Source organism: Microcaecilia unicolor, chromosome 4 (assembly GCF_901765095.1).
Source record: "Microcaecilia unicolor chromosome 4, aMicUni1.1, whole genome shotgun sequence".
Classification (NCBI taxonomy): Eukaryota; Metazoa; Chordata; class Amphibia; order Gymnophiona; family Siphonopidae; genus Microcaecilia; species Microcaecilia unicolor.
The window spans coordinates 76,440,214-76,459,809 of NC_044034.1; the positions used below are offsets into that span (position 1 = coordinate 76,440,214).

Genomic DNA, 19,596 nt, shown 5'->3' on the forward strand with positions numbered 1-19,596 from the left:
CATTCCTGCTCCCACTGCCTCCGCTGGACCACCAGGGATTGCCTATCCTGCATGTCAGAGGGATGGGAAAGGGGAGGTTTGTGTGGTTGGGGGAAGGGAGAGGGGGGCTTGGAGTCACTTGAGAAAGGGAAGGAGAGGGGGATCAGAACCAAAGGGTGGGGATTGTAGAGCCTCTACGTATTTTTTTTTTTTTATGAATGCCAGCAGTATTTAGTGCCAGCACCAGCATAACTAAGCAGGCAACTTTAGGACTGCTTTTGAGCAGCCATAGAGTCGTCCACTTAGCTATGTGGGTACCAGCTGAATATAGCATAACTGCCAGCTTCTCTCCAACTTGCCAGCTCCTCCACAACCTTGGCCTTGTACCAGCACTGACCCGCCCTCTTTTGTAATGGCTGGTCAGAGCTGATATTCAGGGGCACTGCCCAGTTAAGTGCCTCTCCTGCCCACTTAAATAGCTTTGAATATCAGGTGGCCTGGGTTTACAAAAGTATTGGCTGCAGTATATTTATTTATTTGGAATCATTTATAATCCACCCATCATACATTCTAAGTGGAGTAGATAAATCACCAGATATAATAAAACAATGCAGTTAGACAAAACTACAAATAAGAACACTTGGTATGAATAGGTAAATAACGAAGTAAACATAAAACCACTTTAAACTCCCTCTGCAAACACTACCAGTTAAGATGTTTCTTGACATGGGAAAAGAAAAAGAAAATTTGTGATTAGAAGAACATTTTATTCCTTGCTTAAAATCTGAATAAGTGAAAGAGTTTGGGGCTCATTTTCAAAGCACTTAGACTTACAAAGTTTCATAGGTTACTCACGTAACCTTGTAAGTATAAATGCTTTGAAAATATGCCTCTACATCTCCTTCTCTATATCTAAAATGTTGATGAAACATCAAACAAGAAAAACTCTTGATTTTCTCTTCACAGTTGCTGACAATAGTGTTAGTAAGGTTTCATTCCTTAAAAGCCGAGCTTTGAAATTTGAGTCAGCAGCTTCTCTCGTGTCCAATGGGCCTAAAGGTAGGAACCTGATCTCTGTACTGGCATTAAAATACAGTTCAGTACCTTATAGTTCACCTTGCTTTGAATTTCTACATTTTGCAATGATTTGCTATCTTAAGTATCAGCAGGATAGTTCCTTGTCTACTGAAAATACTTTTTAATGAGTTTATCAGTGATCAGGATATAATCTATATTAGTTTGCTTGTTAATAGTATCTTCCTTTGTGGTTTTTGTCACAGGGTATGTTCATTTTTGGAGATTATTTAATGGAGGACAACTACGTGCAACTTTTAGACCAGTAAGTTTGTGGCATATTTCAACGGTCATTTCTTTATTTTTATTTATAGAGTTTCATAACAATCATAATATACAACTTATGAGTGATAATACATGAAATTAAGAAATAAATTTAAGAAAATTATAATCTCACTTAATTAATGATATTCAAACCACAGGAGTTAGCCACACAGTCTCCCTGGAGTAGAAGAATAGCCTAGTGGTTAGTGCAGTGAATTTTGATCCTGCAGAACTAGGTTTGATTCCCACTTCAACGCCTTGTGACTCTGGGCAAGTCACTTACCCAGCCATTGCTCTAGGTACAAATAAGTACCTGTATGTAATATGTAAACTGCTTTGAATGTAGTTGCAAAAACCTCAGAAAGGCAGTATATCAAGTCCCATTCCCTTTCTTGGGAATGGGACAGGAGTAGCCTAGTGGTTAGTACAGTAGACTTTGATTCTGGGGGACTGAGTTCAATTCCCACTGCAGCTCCTTGTGACTCTGGACAAGTTACCTAACTCTCCATTGCCCCTGGTACAAATAAGCACCTGAATATACTATGTAAACCACTTTGAATGTAGTTGCAAAAACCACAGAAAGGCAGCATACCAAGTCCTATTTCCCTTTCTTACATGTCTCTGTAAAACGTTGTGTACCTCTGGAATGCCCTATACAATTGATTAGTAATAGTGATAATAATTTTGTTTTAAAATCTGCCTAATTTTGTGCAGGTCAAAATACCCTTATTTCCAAAAAGCATTTTTTGATTTTTGAAAATTACCTATATATTCATGGTTTACTAGGACGCATATAAATGAAAAATTTGCTATTCTGTATTCTGACATCTGAATTGGGTTGTCTATATTACTGATGTGAAATATTGCTTATTCTAGTCTCGAGTGGGATCCCAGATCAGTAGCATTGCTGTTACTGCAGATGACACATTACTGTATGTAGCAGACCATGCTGGTTACATTTATATATATGATGTCCAAGATTATGCCTTTCTGGGACCAGAACAAGGACCACCAAAAAGTATGTTTTTCATAAAAGTTTTGGTGTTTTACAATGTCTGTGGACTTTGAATTTGTGTGCATTATCACCAGTATTTCTGTAGCCTTGCTTAATTATGGCAGAACTATAAGAAAGGTCATAATATCTATAGTGCACAATATCTCATACAGTAAAGATCCATATTTCTCTTAATTGTACCAATATAGGAGATCTATTAGAGAGTAGTTCTCAAATAGGAAGTTTATTGCAAAGCTTGTGGGTATTTTTTACCTGTGGATTCTGCATCAAATCTCAGGTGCTTATTCAGAATGTTGCCACCAGGTAGAATTCCACCTATTTGATGTTGGGGAGGTTTATTAGAATAACAAGTAGCTGTCCATCAAATGTCACTAGATACCAGGATTGGTATGGAAAGCACCAGGGAATGCCAGGATTGGGCAAACACGAGTGAAGTGAGAGAAATCTTGAAGCCCTTCAAGGATGCCATGGAGTACCTGAGTTCTGGAAGGGCCTCCTTGGCCACTGTCATCCTGAATGCTATGGTTTGCAGTGTGTGTGTGGGGGGGTGTCCTCAGGGTTCCCCATGAGCCCTGTATTGTTTAATATCTATTTACATCCATTGGGCAAAATAATTAGATATGTTAACTTTTTGTTCTATTTATTATTATTATTATTATTATTATTACTATTTATTGCATTTGTACCCCACATTATCCCACCTTTTTGCAGGCTCAATGTGGCTTACAGAGTGTTGTTATGATGCAGTCATTACATGATCTTAAATACATAAGCTGAAAGTAGATGAATTAGATGCAAAGTGCTAGAAAGGTGTTGTGAGAGGCGTTTTTGATGCACCTGAGTGATTTTGAGGAATGATTTATTAAGGATGTCTTTCGTAGGCTTTGTTGAAGAGGTGTGTCTTCAAAGATTTGCGAAAGCTGGTTAGATTGTCCATATTTTTCAGGGCCATGGGTAATGCGTTCCAGATCTGTGTGCTTTTATACGCAAAAGTAGTAGCGTATGACTGTTTGTATTTAATTCCTTTGCAGCTGGGGAAGTTCAGATTGCGGAATTTGCGGGCCGATCTTTTGGCGTTTCTAGGTGGTAGGTCCACTAGGTTTAACATATAGAGTGGGGCGTCTGCGTGGATGATTTTGTGGACAGTTGTGCAGATCTTGAACTCGATTCGTTCCTTGAGTGGTAGCCAATGTAGTTTCTCTCTTATTATTCTATGTGAATGCAAACAATATCTAAATGGTCTGTCCTTTAGAAGGAGATTTAACAGAAGTAAAGTCTAATTTACTCGCCTACTTATTGAGGGTGAAGAGATGGTTAGAGGATAGTAAATTAAAATTAAAAACCCATCTTTTCACTGCTGCTTTTTAGCTCCTAGCCACTACTCAATTGCCCTCCCCTTGTCCTTTCCTTCCTTCTCACCCATTACTTCCCTCACCCGTAACTGTCTTGTCTGTCTGTATTATTTAGATTGTAAGCTCTTTTGAGCAGGGACTGTCTCTTTATATCAGGTGTTCAGCGCTGCGTGCGTCTGGTAGTGCTATACAAATGCTAATAATAATAATAATAAAATTGTTTCAAAGACTATCCTGCTTATAATCGAAAGAGAAAAACGCCTACATAGCGACCCAAATCGCGAGATAGACGTTTATCTCCCAAAAACGAATAAATCAGTATAATGGAAAGAACAATTTTAGAGCGTCCATGGCGCACGTATGTTCAGAGAAAAACGCCCAAATAAGGGGGGTGTCGGGGGCGTGTTAGGGGCGGTGTTATGAGGTGGTCGTCTACAACGTATAACGGATAGCAAAATGATTTGGGGTGGGCGCGAACATGGGTGTCATTGCTTAGACCCGAAATAAAAGCGACCAGAGCAAGGGGGAAATCGTCTTTAGACCCATTAGCGATTGTGTGGAGTTGGAGAGTGGCGAGATCGGTGTTGGGAGAGAGCTGAATTGTTGGTTGCAGAGAGAAAGCTGAGTGTGTTGAGTGTGTTGAGTACTTGTTACGTTCGTCTGTGTGCTCTGCCTCTTTTGTATCTTACCCTTTGACCTTTCCCTACTCCTTGCTCTATCGCCCCCTTCCCCTCCCCCTATCCCTCTCCATTCACTGTTCCCACGTGTATACTGTAGCCCCTGACCTCCGTTTGTCTCTGTGTTCTTGTACTGTTTGGCGAGTGAGTGACCAGAGGGCATGGTGGCTGGAACTGAGAGATCTGTGTGCTGTTTGTGTTTTACTACTAGTACTAATACTTGCACTGGTGGGGACATGGATGCAGTTAATGCACTGGTGGCTGGCATGGTACAGGAAGAGGGCACACACCACAGGAGGTATTCACGGCCCCATGTGTTCAGGCCCCGCACCACCTTCCTACAACTCACTGACCAGCAGTGTCTAACAAGGTTCAGGTTTGATAGGGACACCATTGTGCAGCTTTGTGAGCAGCTGAAACCCCTCCTTCAGCCCCAGACCCGTAGGAATAACCCCATCCCTGTCCACCTCAAAATCACTGCCTCTCTCTCTGTCCTGGCCACTGGGAGTTTTCAATCTGTATTAGCTGCTAACACAGGGCTCACCCAGGCTTCAATTTCACACTGTCTCACCCAGTTCCTGGATGCCTTTCTAACTCACACCTCTCACTACATCACTTTCCCCACCACCCCCCAGGCCCTGCACAACAACATGGCCGCCTTCTATGCTGTTGCTAGATTCCCCTCGGTCATAAGTGTGATTGACTGCACACACATCCCACTCAGACCCCCCTGGCCATACGAAGCCACCTACAGAAACAGGAAGGCATTTCATTCGATGAACATGCAAGTAGTATGTGATGCCCAGGGGGAGATATTAGACATGTGTGCCAGGTACCCCGGGTCCACCCACGATGCCTACATTCTACAGCACTCGGGCATCTTCCGCAGGTTTGAGCGAGGGGAGTTCACCAGTGGATGGCTTCTAGGTAAGTGCAATATGGATGTACCCATACTATACCTCCTCCACTGGGCAACCCTCCGCCCTGGCTTCCTCCACTTCACTCCACAACCCACTATCCTAATCCCCCCTCCCCCCTGTACCTGCTCCAAACAATACACCCTCATCTATCTCATTCTGCTTTTCTCCAAAGGTGACCGAGGCTACCCGCAGAGGACATGGCTCATGACCCCCGTGGTCCACCCACAACCAGGGGCAGAAGAAACCTACAACAGGAGACATCGCAGCACCCGGGGGATCATTGAGCGGACCTTTGGCCTGCTGAAAAACCGGTTCCGCTGTCTGGACCGGTCTGGAGGAGAGCTGCTCTACAGTCCAGAAAAGGTGGCCAAGATCTTTGTGGCGTGCTGCATGTTGCACAATTTGGCCCAGCGCAGAGGACAGCCTCTCCCAGAGGAGCCACAGCCACCAGAGGAGGCCCCAGATGAGCAGGAGGAGGAGCCCCCTCAACCCCCAGCCCACAGAGCAGAGCTCAATGCTTACCAGTGTGGCATAAGAGCAAGACAAAGACTCATTGAAATAAGTTTTGTGTGAAAGTAAGTGCACATTTATTTATATTAAGTGCATGTGTTCCCCCCCCCCCCCCCCCACCAACCCTCACCCTCCAGCATGTGCCATCACTTTCCCCATCCCCTACCCCTCCCATGGACTTCCTTTGCAGCTGGTGCTGCAGGGGAAGTATCTTCACACTCTGCTGATGTTCTGCTCCCACTGTCCTCCTCCGTATCCACACAGCAGCCTGCGGCTTTGGCTGCGGTGTGGAAATCTGGCCACCTTGTTGGCTGTAGCCTGGCCACAGGACCCAGAATGGGAGCTGATTTGGTGGTGGGTGCTGCAGTAGTGGCTGTGGAGGCACCCGATCTCAAGGCCCACCTCTTAGCTGGTGGTAGTTGCTGCCCACTGGAGGAGGAAGTGGATGGCAGGTCTTGCTGCACCACTACAGCTGGAGTAGGTGGGATCACCTGAGGGTGCAGGCCTTCAATGGTGTGCTGCAGCTGTTGCAATTGCTGGAGCACCTCTTGGTGGGCTTGCTGGTGTGCCTGGAGCACCTCTTGGTGGGCTTGGCGCTGCGCCTGGAGCACCTCTTGGTGGGCTTGGCACTGCGCCTGGAGGGCTTCTCGCTGCAGCTGTAATTTTTCCTGCCAGTACTCCTCCAGGCGCCCATTGTGCCTCAGCAAATCAGTGGCCAGCCGCAGGAGTTGCCTCCGTTGGCTGGATGGCCTGTGGCGAGGAGCTGGCCCCCTATATGCATCCTCCTCAGCAGAGTCAACCAGTGGTGGAGGTGCCGCCTCTGCTGGTGGTGCTGGTGGAGGTTGAGCCTCTACTGCTGGTTCAGCTGCTGCAGGTGGTGGTGGTACAGGCTGTACTGGTGCAGGTGGTGGTGGTGGTACAGGCTGTACTGGTGCAGGTGGTGGTGATACAGGCTGTACTGCTGCTGCAGGCGATGGAGGTTGAGGCTGTCCTGCTGGTGTAGGCCTTTGTTGGGCTTGCAGGCCATTAGGGCCAGCCTCCTCAGAGTCATCACCTGTATAGCACAAGGGTGAGGAAGTGTGTTAGTGAAAATAACCCACTTTTGTCTTTCAGCATTCATATACATTGGCCCCCAAACTACTGACCCAGCAAAGAGATGGTGAGGAGGAAAGGAATTGACACCGATGTGAAAGAGAGCCCCACAGGCAGCTGGGTAGAGGTGGTGGACGGAGAGCCAAGAGAAGGACACCGCTCACAACTTTGTGGACAAGCTGTTTGTTGTATATTAGTTAAAGTGAAGGACATTTCAGCATGTCTTGTGTTACTACTGACTTACTAGACTGCCTAGAACTGCTTTATCACCCCCATTACAGGCTCCTTAAGTTGCATGCATGTGGCCCACACTCACTAGAGCACAGAGGTGACAGAAGGAAATAGGCACAGTTTGGTGATGGGAAAATAGGAGGGAGTAGTAGGGAAGGAAGGCCCCCCCAAAGTTGTGCCACAGTAGTAACCTACACACACCCATAGGAGCCAACTGTAAAGTATTATTCGGGGTGCTAAGGCCAGTGCACAAAACTCCACCCTGGACACCTACATGATAGTTGCTCAATATTGGGGGTGTTCAAAAACCCACAGCACCCACAGAGTGTGCTCCTACGACACACATGAATACTACCACTACTCAAATAGAGCTTACAATGTAATTAAGATGCACACACAGGACAAGTAAGAGGGAAGGTAAATGAGTACGGTAGGGATAGAGAGTAAGGGTACAGAGCAAGTAAGTAGGGGTAAGGAAGTCAGGACAGCATCATAAAGATGGTCGTTTATTCTACATATGAGCACACCCGCCTGAAACTTGCTCCCCCTCCTCCTGCCCCCCACTCCCCACCTCCCGGCCCCAACTTGTATAACACAGTTTAGTGCAGCAGAACAGATAGCCCAGCTTCATAATCGTCAACCTACCTGAGCCCTCAGGCTCTGCCGAGGTGTCAAGGGACCCTATTCCGTGGATGCCCTCCTGGGGTAGGAGGGAGTGGACCATGAGCTCCAGGGGGGTGAGGTTGTCTGTGTCATGTGGTGGGGGATGGGCACCAGCCTTGCGCCTCACATCCCCCCTCAGCTTCCGCCACTTGCGCTTGCAGTCCTCCAAGTTCCTTGCACAATGGAAGACTGCATTGACGCTGTCACGTACCGCTTCCCACTCCCGCTGTTTGGTGGTTGCAGCCAGCCTCTGCCCTGTGGGAGCAAAGAGATTTCGGTGCCGTTGCTGGATCTCCTGCACCAGTAGATCTACCTCTCCATCTGAAAAATTTCCCTTCCTGGTTGGGGGCTGATGCGGCGGCATTGTAGCAATGGGGTTTCGAAAATACGGAATGAGTGGGCGTTTAAATAGTCGCCAGGGACGCCCATTTTGGACAGGGGATATGCGTTCCAGATATGGGCGGTTTCTTTTCGATTATACACACATTTCCTAAACGTCTCCAGCTGAGGTAGCGATTAGGCCCATGTGATTTCGATTATGGGTACATTAGTATGGGCGTCCCCACCTGCCTTCCCTTTCTTCATTGCCATTTAAACCGCCATTTCCTGCGCTGGGACGCTGCCGGTTGTTCTTAACATTAGTTTACAGGGTTTTACCCTCACTTGTAATAAGATTTGTGTTTGGCAATGTATGCTTGGGTACACCTGTGTATTGTTTTGGGGGGGGGGGGGGTTGTGATTAGTGCTCCCCTCAGCCACCATGCCTTCCATTTCCACTCTTCCACATCCCATGAGCCTCCCTTACTTTCTCCCATTCTCTCTGCCTGGTTGTAGCAGGCAGTCTGTGGTGGCAAAGAAATTGCTACAATCGGCCCAAATCAAGCACCCCTCGGTAAGGGTCAGTTCACTGAGGCAGACATCCAGCTAATATTCCAGAAGATAGAAGGCGCACTACACATTCTGGAAACAGACGTTCATGGTAAGCTATCATTTGTCTGCCACCTCTTCTCTTTCTGCTCATAATCAAGGAGTGTCCATTCACTGTATGTAGTCTGCAATCAACTCTCAGCTAGCTCTCTTTTTACCAGGTTCCTGTGCACTGGTTGGAGGCCATCAGCGCTGTACTGTGTGGGGTTGGCAGGTCCTCAATGGTGTGGGCCAGCTGTTGGAGCTGCTGTATTGGTTCCCGGTAGGTTCCATCTTCCTTGTTTATGTGGTGAACCCCAGTCCCCATTTATGAAGTGGCCACCCATTGTCAAGGTCGATAGGAGGGGGAGGGGAATAATATATGCAATGGATGTGTTTAGCACATTATTGAACACCTTCCTAAAATCCTCCATAGTTAGGGAACAAGAACATTTCTAACATTTGGTAGCCTGGAAAGTAGGCTCAAGGTGGCTACAGGTACTGCCTACTGAGCCCTTAAGACGTGGTGGTGAGGGAGAGGGTTCTGTGTACAGGTCCCAACCCAAATTACCTGCAGGTGGCCACAGCCTGGTGGCTGCTTTGGCCTAGTGGTTAGAGCACCAGCCTTGTAATTACAATATGAAATATGAGCCAGCTGTATGTAGCTCCTTCGTGGGCCCCCCACCAATGTGGCTTGTGGGTAAGGATGTCTGGCCTTCAGAGAGCAAACATCGTCTATGTGCTACCTAGGGTTATGTGCAAGTTTCTACTTAGCAGATCACAAGTGCTAGACAACAAATCTCTTATTGATGCCACTCTGTGCTGTGGGTCAGTATGGTAAAGGGGGAGGGGAGGGAGAGAGGCTGACTGGGCATTTGTGTTCGTGAACAGTAATATCCATCCAGCCTCCCCGCCCCCCCCCCCCCCCCCCCCCCCCCCCGCACATATGGCCATGCAGGTTGGAATGAACAGGTGGCCTTCTGTATGGCCAACATTCTCAGACATGCATCAACTTTCTCATTCACACTGCACATTTCATGCTATGAATATTGCTGCCTCCTTCCTCTCAACAGCACCATTTGCTTATATGTAGTGCACAAGGGAGAGACACACACACACACCCTGTTATTTAAAGTGTAACAAACACCACCCCCAACCCAACAAAGCCCCACCAACATTGTGATTCCCCACCACCACCCCAACAATTCCCTCCCCCCCCACAACATTAGTCAAAGGCGAGCACGCCCTTTGAGTAATGCCCTTTGTAGCAGGGCAATGAGCAGCCCCAGCAGTACTCTCAGTGGGCCCCGGAGCTGCTTATTGCCGTGCCGTAGGGCTCTGATCTCCTGCAGCAGCTGGTGCTGGCCATCCGCAGGACGCGCATCATTGCACCAGCGCCAAGAGTTGTTGGAGCAGGCCCAGGGGAGAGCGTTATGGCAGTTGATGATGGAGGTGCCTCAGCAGATAGGGGTGGCTAAGAGAAGAGAGAGCTAAGACGGTAGTACAGGTGGAGAGGGGTTCTTCATATTGTCCTCATCAATTATGAGAACCCTCTCCTCCAAGCCCAACTCCTCCTCTTCCTACAGGTAGGTCTTCTGGCCTGGCTCTTCCTCTTGCAGGTGGCTATCCTCATTAGCCTGCTCCTTTTGCTGGCACTGGAAATCTATGTAGGTAAAAAAAAGTGTGATTGACATCAGCACATTGTAAAGACAAAACTTCTGTTCCCACTCTCTAGCAGACCTCACTGGTCTACAGCCTCTGAACAGGACTCCAAAACATCTTTTCTTAGCACCCTGAGCAATCCAACCTCAAGCTCCTGAGTCCCTTTTTCACTCAGGGTGAGCTGGTTCTCAGTATGCAAATTGTATGCAGATTAGCATGTTACCCTTTCTTGCTCAGGGTGACCTGGTTCTCCAGAGGCAAATTTAAACAGGTCTCACCAACAGCATATTCCTCAGGCAATTCTTTATTCCAGCCCCTGCGCACACTTCTTCTAGCTTAAATACTTTATACTTTCACATGTCTTCACACAGCGACTTAACCGCAACCCTGGCAAGTTTGTTAATAGCTAAACAGGACCCAGCCCATAACCGCCTGCACCTGTAGCCATCCCAGGACTCTCCCCGGTCCTAGCGACCTCCAGCTATGCACTCCCCTACTGGCACCCTCTAGTGATGCACCCGGACATTTTCCCTGGCCATTTTTAAGGGAACATCGTCATCTAGTGGCCTGCCCAGGATAGGACAGCCTCTTACTTATCACAACATACAACATGGCTTGCATAGTGCAGTAGCTGGGTGGCCTGAGGCGGGGGATGGGCCATGGTGTGGTGAGGCGTGGCCTATGCCCATGGGGAATGAGATGCATCAGATGATGTGACAAGGAACCCTGGAACCTCCTCTGACACACACCACACAGGACATGTTGGCATACCACACTCATTGCTGACCAGCATGTTTGCATTGTGAGATGCGACGAGGGGTTGATGGGCAGTTGTTGTTGGTTTTATTGGGGTGGGGGCCAGTGGGAAGGGTGTTGAGCACATAACTTTTATGTGAGTGAGGCCATGACATCCACTAAAAGTAGGGCCTCAGGCAGGTCTACCAGGACACACTATCCAGCCACCCCAGAAAGGGGGATAGTAAAGTAAGGCATGTCATCTCATTCATCTCGGGGGGATAGTCGTTGGAAGTTGCAGCCACACTCATGGGAGGGCACCTGCAACTTGCATCCTTGATCTGGGACAGATATGTTATTACTTACTAGTTGGCTATTAGCCACATGGGAATTGATATTGTACAGCACATTTGCATTATTCAATAAATACATTTCCAAATCAGTACAGGTGTCCTGTATAGAATTCTTACGGCGAGCCCTCAGGTGCCGTCGCACTGCCCGGATGGCGTCTGGGTGCTCACACTTTACCCGGCGGAACCTCCTCCTGAGGGACTCGAGGTCCCTGTGAACCCCGAAGCATCTGTAAGATATAAGTTTGTAGAGCAGGAGTCAGGGGATGGTCCTTCTTGCCCTCTACACACACATTCTTTTGTCAATCAAATAGCAGAGAGGGTCAACACTGTTGGGGGGGGGGGGGAGGGATCACTTCCATTGGTACAGATTCATAGGAGCCACCTTTTTGAAATTATTGGGGGTGCTAACCCCAGTGGGGATCACCCCTCCCTGGACACATACAAGGAATTTATTCAATATTGGGGGTGCTCGAGCACCCACAGCAGCCACCGAGTTGGCCTTATATGCAGATGATGCCATAGAGGTGGCCATGAGGCCAGAAAGTACCGTTTGTCTGCATTATAATTTATGCTTGTAAAACTACTTTATATGTGTTATCATTACCATGTTATGAATATCCTTCTGTATGCTATACATTTATTTTGTTAAATGTTTCCACTATTCATGATGTATTGTAAGCCACATTGACCCTGCAAAGAGGTGGGAAAATGTGGGATACAAATGCAAGAAATAATGAAATAACAAAATACATTATTGTAGGGATATGGGAATGGTCGTCCTTTCAAGAACATACATTTTATTAGTGATTGTGCATGTACCCATATTACTCATTATCCTTGCATGCACACTCCAGTTACTGGCTACATTGATGAGGGAGGGAGCTGTTATATGTGTAAGTACAGGAGGGGGGAGCAAACACTTACCTCTCCAGCCTCTCCCTGATGCGGGACCAGGCTCTCATGGCCTGGAGCCTGGGGGGCAGGTGGTGGTGTGTGATAAAGAGCCTGTGCTGGTGCCTAAGGCATAGCCGCACCAGCAGCAGGCTCTCCTCCTCACTGAAATTTGGCTCCCTCTGTAAATGTGCCATTTTTTCAGTGAGAATAGGTGTGGGAAAACAAGTGCCTTATATGGACGTCCTTGCGTGATGGACATCGTTTCGTGCACAGCTCCATATATGGATGACCATCCCATATATGGCCCTCTCAGCACGTGGACGCTGTCGTAAGCATAGACGTCTTTGACGTGCATGACTGGTTGTTATGCGTGCGGCCCCTTCCTGTGTGCGGAACTTGCCTTATATAGATTAGTATGAAGCACCCGACCCTTTTCACATATACACAATATGCATATAGCTGCATGTTCAGTAGGTACAGTGCATGCAGTTCCAGACATCCAGATAGGACACATATGAGGAATGTTCGGTGGATTAGCAGGATCTTTCTGTAGTTGACGCGTATAAACGTCCCTCATATTTTCCCTACCTGGATGTCCAGAACAGCATTTACTGTGGTTGTGGTAGACCTATGTACATTGTTTTACACACTTTCTGATTTGGGCGTTTTCAGCTGTGATAATCGACCGTGTTAGGGCGCCCTAGCTAGTCACGTTTATGCGGTCGTCATTTGGTCGTTTTGCAACAGGGATAATCGATTGTCGAAAAACGCCCATACTATTTTTCGATTATACCTGCCTGATTTTGGACGTTTCCGTAAGGACGTTCTAACTCGTACTTGGACGACCTTTCGATTATGCCCCTCCACATGTCTAGAATTGGATAACATTTCCACTGAACAATTTGAAGAAGGAGTGAGAATTGGGATGGAGAATGTTCCTTGAATAGATGAAGTTAAAATGTTGAGGATCATCACTGAAAATGAAGGGGTAAGACAAAGACAAGTAACTAGTGTTACTAAAATGGCTTTTTGTAAATTAAAATTGATTAGACAATAACAACCTTTTGTAGAAGTATGGGCTTTGCAGATGGCTTATTGGATTACTGCAATGTGCTGTACTTAGGGATGCCTGGAAAACTTAAAAATAAAAATTGCAGATAATACAAAATACAGCAGCAAGATTTCTGTCTGGGAAAAGCAAATGGGATAGTGCATGTCCCATTCTTAGAGAACTGCATTGGTTACAGGTTAAAGAGTGTTGTTTATTTAAACTGATGGTATTGATATTTAGACTATTTTATTTTCAAACACCATGGTATTTACTAGGAGTGATCTGTCAGTACGAACTTACTCATACACTCAGATGTTCTAAATTGCTGAAAATTCCACCTTTAGAACTTTGTTCTAGAAGGAAATGGTGCAATAAAGCTTTTAGTGTGTTAGGCCATTCTTTTTTCTTTAGCTCTTTCTTAATTATTTTTATTTTGATGTAAAGCACTTTGAATGTATTTATCCATAAAAGTGGTATAAAACCTGATGATGAATTTGATAAGGGGGCATGTCATGAGCGAAGAATGGGTGTGGAAGCATTGGTCAGCTAGTTCATTTGCATTACCACCTCCTAAATAACAGGCAGCAAATGCTCCCACATTAATATTTTGCAAGTCCCATATGCTAATGGAAAAATTAGTGCAGGACCTGCAAAATAACATAAAACAAAAAGCCCTAAATACTGCCTCATTAAACTGAGGCTTAGCGCTTGGGAAAGTCCCTCATTAAGACATACTAAACCCAGATTCTAACCCCCTTTGGTAAAAGAGTCCCTTAATGTTAATATGGAGGAGTGACTAGTGGTTAGAGCACTGGGCTTGTAATCCAGAGATGGCTGGTTCAAATCCCACTGCTGCTGCTTGTGATCTTGGGCAAGTCACTTAACCAACCATTGCCTCAAGTTCAAACTCAGACTGTGAGCCCTCCTGGGACAGAGAAATATCCACAATACCTGAATGTAACTCACCTTGAGCTACTACTGAAAAAGGTGTGAGCAAAACCTAAATAAATAGTTGCTGCTGCCACTCAGTGCAGGGCCCTTTTTACTGCAGCTCAGTAAAAGGATCCCTATATGAGGGGGTTGTTGGGATGATTATTATGATTGTTTTGCTTAATGTAAACATTTGGGGGCTAGGGGCTTGGAAGTTAATCACAAAGGCCACAAAGTTGAAGGTTCAGTCCCTATTTAAATGGCTAATGCAAAACAATTCTGGAGTATTGTAAGAATGTACAGCGCTGCGTAACCCTGGCAGCGCTATAGAAATGCTAAGTAGTAGTAGTAATGTGAAGTGGCTATATAATTACAACCAGATGGCTCAGTTTCCCTAAGTATTCTCAAAATAGGCAGGACTGCTTCTCAGCCCTCTCCAGGAGGCACACCTAGACAGTTGGATTGTAAGCATTACCACAATGAATATGCAGGAAATATATTTGCATGGGTTGGACATCCATAGTATGCAGATATCTCTCATGCATATTCATTGCTGTAATCCTGAAAACCTGACTGGCTAGCTGTACCTCCAGGAGAGGGCTGAGAAGCACTGCTTTAAAGGATCTGCTACCAATTCTGTTTAGAGGTAGACATATGTCTTCATTTACTTGTGCAAGCTATTAAAATGTGCTTTGACTCATAGGCGCCGACTCTATGGGTGCTCAAGAACCCCCAATAATTTGGGGCAGTGGCGTAAAGTGCCTGTGTTTAAGCACTACTGGCTGCCCTCCTGCTCCCTGCACCGCTCCCTGTCCTGCACCGCTGTCCTTCAATTTTCTGGGCCACTGGCAGTGTCAATGAGGTAAACACACTGCCTTTGGCGGCCCTGAAGCTTTCCCTCTGCTACAATTTCCTGTCCCGTATAGGCGGGATGGTACAAAGAGGGAGAGCTTCCGAGGCTGCCAAAGGCAGTGTGCTTACCTCACTGATGCTGCCGGCGGCCCAGAAAATTGAAGGGCAGAGCCAGAGGTACAGGGAAGGGAGCCAGAACAGATGACATTAAAAAGCTGAAGCCAAGTAGGTAACTCTACTTTTCCCTCTCCTCCGTGCAGCTGTCGGTCAAAGCAAGCAAATCTATGAGCCGCCGCTATATATCCAACCACGTTGTTGTTCTTTATTGTTGGTAACATTTTTATTTGATCTTGCTCATTTTTTCAAACATGCCGACTTTGTAGCATACGGATGTATACAGGGCAGAGGAATTATTGAGTAATTAATTCTAAATTGTAAATCATTGTGTCATCTGGGGGGGGGGGGGGCTAGTTATAGGGACTCTCTGTATTCGTGCAGAGATGTTTTCACCTAGTAAAGGGCCACCGAAACAGATATCATGTTATGAGAATTAGGAGCTTACAAATCAGACTTATTATTTATAACTACAATTAAAAAAATACAAAACATTAATTAGGTTGAAACCTGGGAACATTTAATATCTTTTTTCCTGTGCCTATATCAAAAGAAAAAGATGGCATGTGGGAACTTGCTCCTTTTTGTTTTATGGAATGCAGTGGTTATTATAAAAATGTACTTGCCTTTTTTATTACTGCTGTTTCACAGAGAGATATTGAATAATGAGGTAGGGGCTTCCTTCATGCAGAAGTTCTGTCCAGAGGCAGTCTAACTGTGCCAGCAGTTCAGCACACTGTTAGCCACCAAGTTCATACAAAGTGAATTATGTTCAGTCAAAAATAAATCTGTTGGCTCAGGCTGCCTGCTATGTGAATATTCCATTATTATTGTTACCAAGTATTACATATTAAGAGCATTTACTTTAAACGTTGTTTTAATTCATTTATCCAGCCCTTGCATGCACATGGTTTTGCTTTTTAAACCCAAAGGTGAATTCTAAGGGTGGTTGAACAATTAGATATAAACTGTGTTTATTCTGAATTAATTAATTGGAATATGTCAAGTTTTGGAAATGCACATCTCTGATGTTTTCCATTTTAGTTATCTTCTTGAGGTTTCGAGTTCAGTTCTTTTGCCTTCATAATTGATCTATGGCAGTTAGTGCTATTATGGTATGGTAATGTTCTGAGTGTATTTTTGCTCAGGTTGGTGTATACTGTTAAAAATATCTTAACAAGGTATGGTATGGTAGTGGTTAGGGTGGTGGACTTTGGTCCTGGGGAACTGAGGAACTGAGTTTGATTCCCACTTCAGGCACAGGCAGCTCCTTGTGACTCTGGGCAAGTCACTTAACCCTCCATTGCCCCATGTAAGCCGCATTGAGCCTGCCATGAGTGGGGAAAGCGCGGGGTACAAATGTAACAAAAATATAATAAATATGCAGGGTCAGTGCTTTGATGGTGTAGTAAAGTCTCAGGAATTAGGAATGGTGTGCAAGCTAAAGTTCGGGAAATGGCTAAACAGCTTCTAAAATGTTGATAAGCAGGTATTTCACAAAACAGAAATAACTCTAAAAAACAAAACAAAAGGTGAATGTAGTCTAAGACTAAGTTTGGTGGTGGCAAGTGGAGGGAGAATATTGGGTTGTGTTCATTCAGCACCCCCAATCATTTTCAAAAGTTGGCTCCTATGTTTTGACTGATATTCTTGTTAACTTTGCTTGATCAAGGGTTATACTCTTGATCATGCCCATTAAACATTTCATATATGCAGATGCCATGACAGTGATTTTACCAGTTTCTTAACTGTGGTCTGATACATTATCTCACATTAGGAGCTTGTGTTTATCCAATAGATAACTAGATTTCATTTCACAGGCTTAAATTAAATAAGAGCAAAACCAAGTTTTTTATGGTTGGGTTCTAAAACAGATCCAAGATATGTTGAAACTGTATCTTTAGGTGACTTTTAGATCACTCAATCTTATTATTCCAAACTTCATTAGTTACCAGTTGCTGAGAGAATACAGTTTAAATTAGGAATTACCACCTTTAAAATTCTTACTAGAGAAATTCCTGATTACATGTTGAATTTATTATCTCTGTTACAAGGATCTTCTTTCAGATGTAATACTTGTAATCTATTTCAGTTAAAATTTCCAATGTACAATAATTTAAAATCAATCAAACATCTTACATTGTCTATTCAGTATCATGTAACTAATTTGTGGAACCAGCATCCGTTATTTTTGAGGTCTTACACTCATTATCTTCAATTCAGAAAACATTTTAAAGCTTTTCTATTTTGTAAGGCGGGCCTATCTAATATCTAGCTATGTTATTAGCCTGTTTTAATTATATGTTAGCTCCTGGAATGATTGGTCCAGCTCTTGATTACTGTAATTTGTCTTTGAACTGAATGGGTATAGGCGGAATACAAGAACTGACAGAATAAGTTAAAAAGTGGTTTGAAAGGGAGGTCATGGATAGACCATTAAAGACTTTGGTTGTAGCTATACTTTGGCTTATACTTGGAGAGCAGGCAGTGGTGTGCTGGTAAATTTTTAACAGGCTCTCTCCCCAGTCCACCTCGGCGCGCCCCCCCCCCCCCCCCCGTCCACCTCGGCGCCCCCCCCAAAATTGCAGACCTGGCTATAGCCGGGGGGGGGGGGGGGGGCAATGCATTACTCTCTCCAGGAAAAAAAATTAAATGATCCCAGGTTCCAATCTAATTCATGTTTAATGTGGGATAAAATGCCATAAATAAGTAAATAAATATAAACTTTTAATGTTGAGCACCTGATTCTCAAAGTGAACATATTCCAAACACTATAATGAAAATAAAATGATTTTTTTTCTACCTTTGTTGTCTGGTGACTGTTTTTCTGATCATGCTGGCCCAGTATCCGATTCTGCTGCTATCTGTCCTCTTAACTCCGTTTCCATTTATTTCTTTCCTCCTTTCTTCTTCATTTCTGGTCCTCAGCTTCTGCCTATTTTCTTCATCCATGTGCAGTTTTTCTCCTCTCTTCCTTTTCCCTCATCTCATCTCCTTCCTCACTCTTCTCTCCCCTCCATCCATGTCCAGCATTTCTTCTCTCTCCCCTCCTCTCCCCTGCCCTGCATGCACCCATACCCAGCGATCCTCCTCTGCCCTGCCCTGCATTCACCCAGATGTCCAGCAGTGTACCCTCCTCTCCCCTGCCCTGCATGCACCCATACCCAGCGGCCCTCCTCTGCCCTGCATGCACCCAGATGTCCAGCAGTGACCCTCCACTCCCCTGCCCTGCATGCACCCATACCCACCGACCCTCCTCTGCCCTGCATGCACCCAGATGTCCAGCAGTGACCCTCCTCTGCCCTGCATGCACACAGATGTCCAGCAGTGACCCTCCTTTCCCCTGCCCTGCATGCACCCATGTCCAGCAGTGTACCCTCCTCTCCCCTGCCCTGCATGCACCCATACCCAGTGACCCTCCTCTGCCCTGCCCTGCATGCACCCAGATGTCCAGCAGTGACCTTCCTCTCCCCTGCATGCACCCATGTCCAGCAGTGACCCTCCTTTCCCCTGCCCTGCATGCACCCATGTCCAGTGACCCTCCTCTGCCCTGCCCTGGATGCACTCAGATATCCAGCAGTGACCCTCCTCTCCCCTGCATGCACCCATGTCCAGCAGTGTACCCTCCTCTCCCCTGCCCTGCATGCACCCATACCCAGGGACCACCTCCATCCACCCATGCCCAGCAGCGACTCCCTTTTCCCCCCTGCCATCCCCTCCCGAGTTGTTTCGTGAATTCTTCTCCTCTCTCCCGATCCGGTCCCTCACCGCCCGCTTGTTTTTTGAATTCTTCGGGGCAGGCAGTCTTGCCTGCCCGCTTCCAGCGCCGACTGTCCTCCCTTGCCGACTCGCGCTTCAAAATGGCCGCCGAGACTTCAGCCGAAGTCTCGGCGGCCATTTTTAAAGGGCGAATCGGCAAGGGAGGACAGTCAGCGCTGGAAGCGGGCAGGCAAGACTGCCTGCCCCGAAGAATTCAAAAAACAAGCGGGCGGTGAGGTGGATCCGGAGGGAGGGAGGAGGGAGGGAGGAGAGCCGAAGCCGGCTCGCTATTTTCAACAACCGGTGCGAGCCGGCTCCAGCACACCACTGAGAGCAGGTCTTGTTGGAATGTAATTGTATTTTACATGCATTGCCTGTCACCTATTATTTCTCTGTGATTACTCTGTGACCTCTGATGTGAATTACTTAGAGAGGTCACACAGCTATGCAACTTCCTGTGGGGTTTAGATGCAGCAGATGCAGCGCAGCACATGGAGCACATGGAGCTCATGATCTCTCCTAACCTGAGAGGATCTATGGTGGTGTGAGCATCCATTACCATC

General features: G+C 46.1%; 1 protein-coding gene across 1 annotated transcript in view; it reads left to right on the plus strand.

Annotated features, from left to right (window-relative positions):
• The window catches only part of LOC115469606 (WD repeat-containing protein on Y chromosome-like), a 141,626-nt gene that overhangs the window by 105,924 nt on the left and 16,106 nt on the right, over positions 1 to 19,596 (plus strand). The window contains 3 exon segments of the mRNA XM_030202401.1: positions 946 to 1,038; positions 1,260 to 1,318; positions 2,194 to 2,335. Of these exon segments, the coding sequence (XP_030058261.1) occupies positions 946 to 1,038; positions 1,260 to 1,318; positions 2,194 to 2,335 (294 nt within the window).